The sequence below is a fragment of the Physeter macrocephalus genome, chromosome 4 (genome assembly GCF_002837175.3).
Source record: "Physeter macrocephalus isolate SW-GA chromosome 4, ASM283717v5, whole genome shotgun sequence".
Lineage (NCBI taxonomy): Eukaryota > Metazoa > Chordata > Mammalia > Artiodactyla > Physeteridae > Physeter > Physeter macrocephalus.
This window is the reverse complement of record NC_041217.1, coordinates 47,598,862-47,612,959: the sequence shown is the minus strand read 5'-3', so window position 1 is coordinate 47,612,959 and position 14,098 is coordinate 47,598,862. Positions and strand designations below refer to the sequence as shown.

At 42.3% G+C, this 14,098-nt stretch overlaps 1 protein-coding gene across 1 annotated transcript in view; it reads right to left on the bottom strand.

The window, feature by feature from the left end:
• BRINP2 (BMP/retinoic acid inducible neural specific 2) overlaps positions 1-14,098 on the bottom strand; it is a 59,912-nt gene that overhangs the window by 17,540 nt on the left and 28,274 nt on the right. The window contains exons 2-3 of the mRNA XM_024133719.2: positions 9,668-9,858; positions 8,347-8,555 (exon numbers count right to left, since the gene is read on the bottom strand). Of these exons, the coding sequence (XP_023989487.1) occupies positions 8,347-8,555; positions 9,668-9,858 (400 nt within the window). The remainder of the gene's footprint in view (positions 1-8,346; positions 8,556-9,667; positions 9,859-14,098) is intronic.

Below are 14,098 nucleotides of genomic sequence, written 5' to 3'. Positions count from 1 at the left end.
CCAAAATTTACAAGCAGCTCATGCAGCTCAATATCAAAAAAACAAACAACCCAATCCAAAAATGGGCAGAAGACCTAAATAGACATTTCTCCAAAGAAGATATACAGATTGCCAACAAACACATGAAGGAATGCTCAACATCATTAATCATTAGAGAAATGCAAATCAAAACTACAATGAGATATCATCTCACACCGGTCAGAATGGCCATCATCAAAAAATTTAGAAACAATAAATGCTGGAGAGGGTGTGGAGAAAAGGGAACACTCTTGCACTGCTGGTGGGAATGTAAATTGATACAGCCACTATGGAGAAGAGTATGGAGGTTCCTTAAAAAACTACAAATAGAATACCATATGACCCAGCAATCCCACTACTGGGCATATACCCTGAGAAAACCATAATTCAAAAAGAGTCATGTACCAAAATGTTCATTGCAGCTCTATTTACAATACCCAGGACATGGAAGCAACCTAAGTGTCCATCAACAGATGAATGGATAAAGAAGATGTGGCACATATATACAATGGAATATTACCCAGCCATAAAAAGAAACAAAATTGAGTTATTTGTAGTGAGGTGGATGGACCACGTGAACTTTTATGTGGGCTCTTTTCGGGCAGCTCATGAGCATCTCAAACCTTCCTCACTAAGTCCTTCCTCAGCCTTCAATTAAGTAGAGGGTGAGCTACAACTAGGAAATAGGCCCCTCGCTTCCTTCAGGGCTCTGATCCCTTCCTGGGAATTATGGACAGGATGAATATGTATTCAGCCCTTTATAGTTTTCAAAGTGTTTTCATGTGAACTATATCATTTGGTGTCACCCCCCATCCTATGGTAGAGTAAGGGGTGATATTTACAAAATGTTATTCACAATATGTATCAGCAGGTAGGACGTCACTAATCAGGAGAGGTGCCAGCCGTAGGGCCAAAGCAGGGTTCTGAGGGTCTCCAGAGTTACATTAGTCCTTTGGTTACTATTAGGGGAGATCCCGGGGTTCCAGGGGAGGGATAAAAGTGGTTAGGGTGGCACACAGCAGATTGGGTGAAGATTTACCAGCTTGTATGGAAGTGTTTTAATATTTTAATAACTGATGTGGTCATATCAGCTGAATATAAGCCCTGGGTACAGGTGAGTAAAATAGTTGGTAAGTCCATGTCATGGAGTTCAATAACTAACTTCTCAAGGTCATAGGAATAGTAAGTATCAAGGCTGAAACCCAATACCCGGTCTTCTCACTTGAGTAAGTTTGTCTCCCACTAAACCAGGTAACCTGCCTTCAGCTATCAGTCAGGCATTTTATTGAGTGTCTCACCACACACCCGACACTGTGAAGGGACCTGGAACTGTATGCATGCGACAGAGTCCCCACTGATCTAAGCCCTGCTGTTGTGTGTGGGCAGGTGGAGGTGGGCATGTAAACAGCTGCAGTCTAATGTGACAAATCCTGCAACAGAGGTATGTACTGACCAGAGTAAACCTTGCAACAGAGGGGGATGTACAGTGGGGTCTCGGGCATGCGTTGGATAAACAAAAGGGGGCAGGGTGCCTCTTTCTCCACATTAGTGAAAAGAAGTTGCTAACAAAGGGTAGAAAGTAAGAGCACCTTTGCCTAGAGAAACAAGCAACAGGAAGATATGCTCGAGGGTCTTTCCTTCACCAAGGCTGAGCAAGTGGGCAGAGCCCCTCACCTCCATCTCACCTCCATCCAGAGCAATGACCACACTGGAAGCCGGCTCAAGCCCTGCAAAGGCATGTTCAGGAGAGGGAAGTAGGTGGCAGGGGCTGCAGCACCAGCAGAGGAGTGTGAGTTCACAAGGGTGTGCTGCAGGGGGGACCTTGCTGTCTGGATCTGCAAACGCTGTGTTAAAGCAGAGAGATGGCCTCCTGTGGGACACCATTACCATCAGGACAAAATGGTCAGGTCAACCCTATCAAGGGAGCAGAGCTGTGGGACAGGATGCCAACACCTCCCTTTGCTCCTTAGTCTAGGGGTGTGTCCTTGGACAGGTCACACAGGTTTCCAGACCTCACTAAACTATGTGGAGATGAGCAGAGTGGGGAGAAGACACTAAATGCCTTGTTTTTTCATGGTTCTCTGAATTGCAACCCATGGGGAGAACCCACGGTGTTCCCAAACAGAAACAGCTACAGGTCAAGCAGCGCAGTGAAAGCTGAATAATCATCTCTCGTTCCTCATGTGAGACTGAGGAGTTCCAAGAAGAGGCTTCCGAGGATGGTGGCCCTTCTTTGGAGGAGACGGGCAGTGGCTCTAGTTCTAGAACGTGCATCTACAGGCACTATAGCAGATGTGAATTTGAGTGCCTGCCCACCTCTCACGCTATCACACACAGTCCTTGCTCAAGAAGTGAATCCAGTGAGCCGTGGTTGAGATTATGTAACCCCCCTCTCTTTGTGTTGGATTAAGATGAATCCTGAACCAGATTCTTTCTCTGGGGAATTTAGAACTGTGATACTGAGAGGAAAAAAAAAATTTAAGAGTTGATTATGGACACTTACAAAATTCAGAATAAATAATTATCAAGCACCTACTATGTACCAGGAACTGAGGATACTACAACGAACAAGAGAAGAGTCCTTGTCCTGAGTGCACTGGCTGAGAGACAAAACAGAAAGATGACGTTCAGCCACGGCCAGAGTCAGCTTCAGAGCAAGACAAAGCTAAAGGTAGGCTGAAGTCACTGGTGTACAGAAAGTCTAGAATAAACAGAGGAAAGAACTTGAACAAGAGAAGAAGGAAGATGAAGCAGGTAGAGATGAAAAAGTAGAGGCGTGTTCCAACAAGAAACAGAGAGAGTAACCTGGGAGTGTTACCGTTCTTTTACCACACCTATGTGCCTGGATTGGATCTAGTGTCTTGTTTTTAGAGATCTATGGTATCCTTCACCAGAGTTCTCTTAACAAATCATCTTGATACTGAATCTACCTTGTTTCTTTCAACTTAACATGCTTATAGGCACTTGCACACACACTGAGAAGAGCCCAACCCATGTGAAAAGTGGGGTCAATGACTCATTCATTCACTCAGCAAACCTTTACTTGTTATCCATAGTATGGCAAGCTCTGTACTCTTAATGGGAACCAAAGATGCCTGAGACCCAGTCCCTCCCATAAGGATCTCATAGTTTCAGAGGCTCTCATGTTAGCTAGCAATCAGTTCAAATAATAATCCCTATAAAGGAGGCATGTGTTTGAAACACTGAAGAGGAACATTTAACTACCTTGGGAGTCAGGAAAGGCTTCACGAAAGAGTTACCTTTTTGAGCCAAGCAAAGAAGGGTTAGGAAGAGCCACTTAGGTGAACAGACGCAGATTGTAAGCAAAAAAGACAGCAGGTACCAGGGAAGGGAGACACAAGAGCATGGCATCTTTGAACAAAGACTAGGAGGTAGATAGGACTGGCTTACATGGTATAAATGGAAAGTGAAGGGTTAAGGGGGGAAACAAGGGTTGAGAGGAGTGTAAAAGGAGCCTTTGGAGCTGAAACTAAAAAGACAACAGGGATAGTAGGTCTTCAGCTGCCTTCCCATTTCGTTTAGAAGAGGAATGATCCCTTTTCAAGGTCCATTTGCGCTGTGGCTCACGCTCTGTATACATCTTCTAATTTGAACTTCCCAGAAATCCTTCATGTTAGAAATTATTCTAATTGTTCAACAATTTTAGAAGGAGCAAATGGGGGCCCAGAGAAGTTTGGTACCTTGATCAAAGCCTTGCCATGAGAAGCGGTAGAGCTCAGACTCACGGGTTCTTCCCAATGCCTCACACTACCGCCCTGGGTGGGAGGCGGTGGTTTGGGCTCTGTCCCATGTAGTCAGAAACCACTGAAGGATTTAAAGCAGGGGAATGATACGCTATGACGATGTGTACTCATGCGAGCAGCATAGATCGTGAATCAGGGAGCAGAGCTGAGAACGCAGATGGGAGGGCTAGTTACCTGAGAAAACCAGGTAAGCGTTGATGAGGTTCTGAATCATAGGAATGGCCAGGAGCATGAAGAGGAGGCAAAGGGTAAGCTGAAGAGAACATGCAAGGGAGTGATTATAGTGATGGATCAAGAGATCTAAGTGGGGCAAAAAGACAATGAGGCCATGGAGGGATGATAGAAAGTGAAAAGTTGGTCAGGTCAAAGGATAGGAAGGGACATTAATGGGACCATGGAGTTACTGATCCAGGCCTACCTTTCACAAATGGATAGGACCAATTCTTCTCCAACTTTGACACAGCCCCCTTAGAGGACTGAAGGGTGAGAGGGCTTCCACAGAGTTCTGTCTTCTTGGTAAAACCCACTCTGTGCTACTACAGTTCTTTTTTCATCATTTTAAGCTGCCTAAGATACCAGCCTCCCAAATGTACCCTAGTCTGTCTGAACTTCCGTCTTCCTCCTCTCTCAGACTCTCACTCCAGACACTGGCCATCCCCTAATCTGACCCCTTTTCTTCACTTAACCTCCATCATGCTCTCTGAATCTCATGATCACTCCTCAGCAAGAACATCTATAACATCAATCTCTTCTCAAGCGTCCACTTCTCCTTTTTGTCCTAAGCACAACCTAGCAGCTCTGGAGGATGTGGTTTCCCCTGCAGTCTTCTCTAGCAGTGGCTGTCTGCCTTCCCACACCTCACACTGGCATGAAGTGAGGTGGGTCTTCCACTGTGATATCCTGAACACTGGTCCTCCTTCCTCTCTAACCATCAGGACTATCACCTACTACTCCTCTGTGTTGCCGTCTATTTTTCTTGTCACTCCCCCTCCCTCATTGAGGATTTTCAGTATTTAGCTTACTCACCACCATCTTTCTTACCACCACCCAGGTCTGTATCATTCCTGCTGACTTCAGCATCCATATAGGTGATCCTTTAATACCCAGCCCCCCAGTCCTCTGGCCTCCTCACCTCCTTATCTTGTCCTCTATCCAACCCCATCTTAGGCTCCCACGCCCATGGCCATGCCCCAGAACCTGACCCCCTGTAATAGCGATATAAAGCATTACACACTTGTACCTACTCTAGTCTCTTCCCTATAACAAGTCATGAAACCTACTTAGACTCCCAATCTTTTGACCTGGCCAACTTTTCACTTTCTATCATCCTATAATGGTCTCAGATCCCTTGATCCACCACTATAATCACTCCTTTCTATATACTCTCAACTCCCTTGCCTATTTTTTCTTTCATCTTGTACACACACACACACACACACACACACACACACACACACACACACACACATCCCTTGGTTAAATCCAACTCTCCATCTCTCCCATGCCTGTCTGAACAAGACGTGCTGAATGTAGCTGATAAAACTCACAATGCTGCTGACAGGCCTCATGTTATAATTATGACCATGAGTCTCAAATGAGTCCTTGGTGCCACCCAACAATCCACTCCATTTATATATAGTCATCTAGTCAGTTGATAACCTTAACTCTCTGAATGACCATTTCATACATTCTTTTCTCAACAATTCCTTCTCTCATTTAGCCATGGACTTTGCTTGTTTCATCAAGGAAATGGAATAAATCATAAGAGAACATCCGCATCCTTCCACTGCCACGTCTGCCATCCCACTGCATGCGTGAGCTGCGTGCTCCGTACAACCTCTGGCTCCAAAGGATGAAGTGTTCATGGTCCTGTGTGAGACCTGCTGCTCCACTTGTGCCTGGAATAGCAACCTCTCTCACCACCTCGACTGCTTCTGCAATTATCTCCTGTCTCTCTGGCACCACCACTTTCCCCCTCTCTACTGAGTCATTTTAATCAACATACCAATATTCTGGAATATCTCCCATTTTAAAAACAAAACCACAAGCTCCCCTGATCCCCCATCAGTCTCCAGCTATCACCTATTTTTTCTATTTGCCTTTATAGCAAGACCTTTAAAGAACTGTCTTCTACTGTTCTGATTCCTCACTTTGTTCTCTCTCTTGAACCTTCTCCACTCAGCCTTTTATACCCTTCATGCCACTGAAGCTACTCTTATCTAGGTTACCAGTTACCTCCATGATGCCAAGTTGAAGGTCAGTTCTCAATCTGACTGCTCAACAGTTGCCTGCTCCTTCTTTTGTGAATCACTTTCTTCACATGGCTTTGTGATCCAGCTTTGGTTCTCTTCATACCTTTATGCTCTGTCTCAGCCTCCTTTGTTGAATCTGCCTCCTTTGGCCCTTTTCTGAAAATTGATGTGCTTCACAACTCAAAGCCCTGGGGCCGCTTGATTAGCTGCATTCAGTCCTCGAGTGATGTCATCTCCTCCTTTCTCAAAGTTTTAAACACCAACTACACATGTGGATATACTTGTAAGCCAAACTTATATCTCCAATCATGACATTGCTCTTGAAATCCTGGTGTTGATAGCCAACTGCCTGTTAGATATCTTTAGTTAGACATCTAATAGGAATGTCAAATACGATATGTCGAAAACTGAACTCTTGATTTATTTCTTTCAGATCTGCATCTCCCCCTAGTGTTACCCTCAGTTAATGAAATCACTGTTCATCAGGTTGCTCAGGCCAAAAATCTCACGGTTAAATCTTGACTCCTTTCTTCCAATTTCTTAGCTAACACTCAATAGGCTCTACCATCAAAACCTGAACCTGTGAGTTTCTCACTACCTGTATAGCACCAGCTTTGTCCAAGCCACCACTGTTTCTCACCTTGACCAGTGCAGTAATGACTGCATTGGTCTCCAGGATCCCTCTTTCTCCTCTCTTCCCTGATCGGTAATGCCCTCATGATCCAGGCCCTGCGACCACTGCAGCCTCATCTGCCACCTCACCTCTCTTTTGACTCCTTCCAGCTACACTACCGGTGCTCCTGGATCATACCAAGCACACTCCCACTTCAGGGCAGTTGCCCTCACTCCCTGCTCTGTCTAGAATGCACTCACTCAAGATATACATGTGGCTCACTCCCTTGCTTCATTCAGATCTCTGTCTGGTCTTCCCTAAAGTACCACGTCCCCATCACCCTCTATCTCCTTCCCTGACTTCATGTCTTTATACCATTAAACCCACCTGACACTGTTAATGTATTTAATTATGTCTCCACCACTAGAATTTCAGCTTCACGAGGGCAGGGACTTTATATGTTTTGTTCACTCTTGGATTCTCAGTATCCAGAACAGTGCCTGACACATACAGGTGTTCAATAAGGTTGGGATTGGCACACTACTATATGTAAAACAAATAATCAACAAGAACCTACTGTATAGCACAGGGAACTATACTCAATACTCTGTAATAAACTGTATGGGAAAAGAATTTGAAAAGGAATAGATATGTGAATATGTATAACTTTGCTGTACACCTGAAACTAACACAATATATACTCCAATATAAAATTTTAAAAAAATTTTAAATACTTATTGAACAAATGAATGAAAGAATGATGAAACTTCCTTGTGAGTCTTGGATGGGATGAAAGCAGGATGTAAGACAAGATTGAACTCTCCTCAGCATCCTAACTTTATATTTAGAAGTAGAATATCCAGTGTTCTCAAGTATCTTCACTAGTCTTCCCTCAAACAACATGAACTGTCCTAGAAATCTTCTAGATGTCAGTAGAGAACATGGGATGAAAGTTATAGTTATTAAAGTTACAGTAACTATTGAGCTTTTTCAAACATACATGAAATCATATCACTCCTCTGCTTGTTTTCTATTGCACTTTCTCACAGCCATGTGATCTGGCTCCAGCCAACCTCTGAATTTCACCTTGTACCAGCATCTTTCTTGTTCATCTCACTGCAGTCACAGCAGTCTTCTCTGTGTTTCACCAAGGCACCACGCTGGTTCCTGCCTCAGGGACTTAGCACTTACTGTTCCCCCTGCCTGAACACCCTTCCCTCGGATCTACACACAGCTGACTTCTAAGGATTCAGATCTCAGCCTCAAAGTCTAAACCCAAAGTGCCCTCCCTCGACCAATCTGGCTAATACTCAGTGTTCCCCTCTCTCACCTCAGGAAATCTGTACCTACGACTCGGTCTTTTCCTTCTATCATTATCTGGAATTACTGGGCTGATTTTTTACTTGTTTATTATCTTCATCCCCCACCAGAATGTAACCTCTGGAGAGCAGGGCCCTTGTCTACCTTTCACCACAGTCCCTCAGCTGGAGCCTGCCTTAGGGTAGATGCCACGTGACTATTTGCTGCAGAAGGAAGACACAGACCATGTTTTAGGGCTGGTTTAGGGTTGTGCCCACATCAGAAAGCTGCTTTTCCACTTCCATCAGTCAGGCCTGGCTCACTTGGAGCCAGTTAACACCAGGCCTCCCTCTGCTTTCTCTGTCTGCCCTCCCTCCCCCAGGACCTCTCAGGCCCTTACCTTGATGGCCCCTGTAGCTATCTGGATATGGTGCAGCCGTCGCAGGGTGCTCTCTCTGTCGATGAAGTAGGAGGCTGCCAGCTGGTGCAGGGTCTCCAGGGACACAGCAGAGCTGTTTCCACCGCCCCCGACTATAGGGGCAATTCCTGCCACCTCTGACTTTCGGCTCAGTTTCCGCTTGTCCACAAAAATGGTCAGGGACTCTTCTCCTACAGCAAACAACATGGGTGCACTGGTGAGGCCTTCAGCTCCCTAATCCCCTACCAATAAGAATGTGAAACACTTCACCAGGGGAGACCGAGCTAAGAGGGAGCCCATGGCCCCTGCTGATGGACTCTTCTCATCCCTACCGTGTTCAGAACAATCTCATCAGACTGTGCCACAGGATAAGGGCACCACTGCCTGAGAGGCCCTCCTCCTCCTCCCTACTTCTGTAATCTCCCAAAGCTCATCCCCCGCCCCTCCAGTTTATCCATTTAACATCCTCTATTGATCTCTGTCTCAGGCAATCTACCTCCATGGGGAAGATAAAATTCTCCGTCTCAAGTTGTTTATAAGAAGTCACCGTGGATATTTCTGCTCCCTAAGAAAGGGCAAAAGCCTTGAAGCTCAACCTCCCTTCTCCCCATCAAACACTCAGCACCTACCACATGTCGGCAGCTGGCCTGAACCCTTGGAGAGTTCCTTTTGTCCATGAGACAGTGAGCTAAATGTTATAATAAATCCTGCTTTCTCCTTGCCAGGGCAGAGAGAACACTGCCTATTCCCAGCTCTCAATTCTGCGCTAGGTCCTAGCCATAGGTTGCGCCATCCCCTAGCCATAGGTCCGCTTCCACCTTTGCCTCCATCCAGCCCAAAGTCATTCTAATTGGTTTGGCTGGTTACCAATCCGTAGAGTGGAAGCAGAGAGGTCAGGGACTCAGTGGACATTTACTTCTTTGCCTATGGGTCTCACTATTGTAGCCACAGCCAATATTAAGATATGGAGAAACCTCGGGGTTAGATGGCTCAGTCAAAAGAAAACTGGGAGCACCCCCTTCTGGCAAGTGCTTAGTAGGAGTCTGTCTGTCCCCCAACCTCCTTACCCCACATCCCCTCCCCAGGAGGATGCTTATAAGCAAATAGCAATGTTCTGGGGTGAATTTGGATGTCAAGAGATTACACTGTTGACAAATGCACCAGAAAGAAAACGTTTCCCAGTCAATAATAGGCCAGGAAGAATAAAAGACCCAGGAAGAGTACTGAAGCTATAGTCAATGGGTCTTAAAGCTATTTTCGATGAGCTGGCAACCAATGAGTGTAGAATCGTGGTATTGCTTACCTCCAAGGGTGGCAGAAAGTAAGAAGTGAGTGCCGTACTTTTTGATCAGGTTTTCGGTGACCTGTTGCAGGTTGGGTCTCCTTCCGAGGAGGCGGATGTTCCGGATAAACTCTGGGGCAAGAGGCAATGGCAAACTAAAGAAGTCCTTCCTTTCTAGAGCCAGGTTGTTCACTTTCCAACGCGCAAACTCCCTGGAGGAAAAGTCGAGGGACAAGGAAAAGCTCATTGTATTTTGGAACAAGAGGCATAAAATCGGAAGCAGGTAATGTTCTTCCTCCACTTGCACCCCCTCATCTCCTGTCAGCATACATCTCTGCAGATGGAGGGACGACTGCCTGAAAGAGGCCCTCTGGTCTCTGATTCCCAGTCGGTAAGAAAGCCCTACCTCAGCTGACCTCCGTTAGAACATGCTCCCATTGGAGAGTGGCTTACTCACCTGACGGCAGTCATGGTAGTAGTGTAATGGGGAAAAACAAACAATGAAAATATTGGAAGTGGTTTGCTGAAATAAGATCTAGTCACAACTGCAACTCAGTGGATGAGTCACCTCATGGCCTCTGTTACCCATTTTTAAAGTCAAGAGGTTGGTTTAGAACAACAGTTCTCAAACTTTTTGGTCTCAGGACCCGATCACACTCTTAAAAATGATTGAGTCCCTGTATTTAGGTGGCTTATATCTAATGATAATTACCCCTTTAGAAATTAAAACTGAGAAAATTTAAATTTATTTATCTATTATTTAAAGATAACAGAAATAAATCCATTATATATAACATAAATAACATATTTGTATGACAATCACTGTATGTTCTGAAACAAAACAGATTTAGTAAGAAGAATGGCATTGCTTTGCCTTTTGGCAAATCTCTCAAGTTTCTGACTTAGCAGAAGAGAGCTGCATTCTCATATTTTCTTCTGAGTTCAATCTGTTGTGATAATTGTGGATATTCTTCTTTGGTACCACACGAAACTCAACAAATGTACTTTCTTAAAGGTTAATTACAGTGTGGAATCTGAAACCACATCAATAAGCTTTTCATACTCAGTTACATTAAAATCCAGTGTTCTATATTGTACTTTGAATGGATCTTTTTACTCTTTATGATTTTGTAACATCATGTATTGGTCATACATCTGGAAAATATGGGACCACTGAGTTATTCAGATCTTCCACATTTTGACACTTTTTATTATATAATATCAAAACATCATATTTGTTAATATCATCACAAATCTCAAGAAAAAAGTCTTTAAATATTGGAAAGCTGTCAAGCTCATGATGACAAATACAAGTTTTCCAAAATTTCAATTTTCATTTGAAAGCTTAAATTTTATCATTGGTAACAAATACTGTCAGTTACTTTCCTTGAAGAGGCAGGCTTGCTTCATTCTCTTTTTTTTTTTTTTCCCTGAGAAAATGTCTGCCAAACACTAAAATTGAATAACCATAGATTGTTGGTTGTTCTTTCAAGAAAAATTCAGTCCCATGAAAAAAGTGGCTAGTTCAAATCACAACTCAATCACAAATGTATTTTTCTCTGAGACCATCATTCTTCAGTAGCCTCAAACATGCTTTATATGTACTTCTCATCTCATCTTACAGAATATTAAAAAAGACATGTACTCATGGGTCAAGATCCAATAAAATTAACAAATTTTACTGCTTCAGGGACATTCATGAAGTTAAGCATGCATGTATGTGTGTGTTTGTTTACGTATGTAATGATGAATACATGACTACTAGTGTCATTTGGTGAGACTGCCCTTATTTAAGTTAAGATGCCGGCAGTTTCATTCACCATTGCTTTTGCACCTTTATTGCAAATGTCAGCATGGACATCCTGAAAGGAACTAAGAGGATGTACATTTTGAGAAGCTCTATTCTAGAAGATGGCAAAGTTCCTTTCTAGTTCCATCTGGAATTTTAATCTTCATGCTTTACTCCTCACTGAAATTTTTGTATTTTAAAGGATGAAATCTAAATGATCATAACCACTAGTAAAAAAAGGGGTTTTCCATTGCCTCCCAAATTATACTAGTAAGGATCAGCTCCACTGCCTTAGAAAACCACAAAATGTAAAGTCTTCTCAACTTTCTCACCCATCCCAACTCTGCTCTTCATGACAGTGCTAAACCTTGGTCTAAACATCCCCCCAAATCCATGAAGTACAAATGACAAGTCCACAGAAAAAAATAAAATAATTCAAAATAAATAAATAAAAATCCATGCCCATTTGAGGCTACAGAACTCCCCTATCTAATTCTAGAAACTAAGACAGAGAGCGGGGGCATGTGCCAAATATTACCGGGGAAACAAAGGAAAAGGGATAACTAATAATTCAGGGTTCTGACAAAACCTTTTAAAATTCCCACTGTGTGGCTTTATTTATCTAAGCAGGTAAGTTCATAATAATGCATTATCTTTTATTTCCTTTGTGGAGGAAATGCTAAACTTTAAAGTACAGGGTATTTGTCAAAATATTTTCTATCCCAAATCCCACTGCAGCATAAAGAACAGTTGCTTGAACTCACTTCTTATTGGCTGGATGGCCAATCAAAGACATAGAGCAGCTTATTAAACAAACAAACAAACAAAAAACCACAAGATCCAACCATGTTCTGCATACAAGACTCACTTCAGCTTTAGGAACACATATACTGAAAGTGGAGGGATGGAAAAAGATATCCCATGCAAATGGAAACCAAAAGAAAGCTGGGGTAGCTTATTTCAGACAAAATAGATGTAAAGCCAAAGGTCATTATATAATGATAAAGGGATCAATTCATCAAGAAAATATAACATTTATAAATATTTATGCACCCAACATAGAAGCACTGAAATATGTAAAGCAAATATTAATAGATCTGAAGGGAGAAATAGACAGTGATACAATAATAGAAGGCAACTTCAATACCCCACTTTCAACAATGGATAGATCATCCAGACAGAAATCAGCAAAGAAACTTTGGACTTAAACTATATGTTAGACCAGATGGACTATATGTTAGACCAGATGGACATAATAGATATTTATAGAACATCCCATCCGCAGCAGAATACATTTCTCAAAGGCACATGGAACATTCTCCAGGATAGATCATATGTTAGACCACAAAACAAATCTTAATAAATTTAAGAAGACTAAAATCATATCACACACCTTTTCTGACCACAATGGTATGAAACTAGAAATCAATTACAAGAAGAAAATGGGAAAATTCACAAATACATGGAGATTAAACAACATGCTCCTGAACAACCAATGGGTCAAAGGAGATATCAAAAAATATTTAGAGACAAATGAAAATGGAAACACAAACACAAAAACCTGTGGGGTATAGTAAAAGCAGTTCTAAGGGGGAAGATTATAGCTATAAATGCCTACATTAAGAAAAAATAAAGATCTTAAATAAACAACCTAACTTTACACCTCAAGGAACGAGAAAAGAAGAACAAACTAAGCCCAAAGTTAGTAGAAGGAAGAAAACAACAAAGATCAGAGTGAAAATAAATGACATAGACACTAAAAAGACAATAGAAAAGACCAATGGAACTAAAGGCTGTTTTCTGAAAGGTTTAAAAAAAATAGGCAAATTGTTAGTTAGACTAACCAAGAAAAAAAGGAAAGACTCAAATAAAATTAGAAATGAAAGAAGAGACATTACAACTGATATCACACAAAGGATCATAAGAGACTACTATGAACAATTATACACAAAATTGGACAACCTAGAGAGAATGGATACATTTCTTGCAAGAACAGTAAATAACACTCTAAACCACTTTCAGTGCTCAAATTCAAGTTCTAGAAACATATATATATATATATATATATATATATATATATATATATATATATATAAAACCTACCAAGACTGAATCATGAAGAAATAGAAAATCTTAACAGTCTAATTACTAGTAAAGAGATTGAATTAATCAACAAAAACCTCCCAACAAACAAAAGTCCAGGATCAGATGGCTTCAATGGCAAATTCTACCAAACATTTAAAGAAGAATTAATACCAATCTTTCTCAAACTCTTCCAAAAAATAGAAGAGGAGGGAAACTTTCATACTCATTTTATGAAGCCACCCATACGCTTATACCAAAACCCGACAAGGACATTATAAGAAAATAAGATTACAGGCCAATATCCCTGATAAACATAGATTCAAAAATCCTCAACAAAATATTAGCAAACTGAATTCAACAGTACAATAAAAGGATTATACACCTTGATCAAGGGGGATTTACTCCAGGGATGCAAGGATGGCTCAACATCAAATCAATCAATGTGATACACCACATTAACAAAACAAAGGATAAAAATCATATGATCGGGCTTCCCTGGTGGCACAGTGGTTGGGAGTCCACCTGCCGATGCAGGGGACACGGGTTCGTGCCCCAGTCCGGGAGGATCCCACATGCCG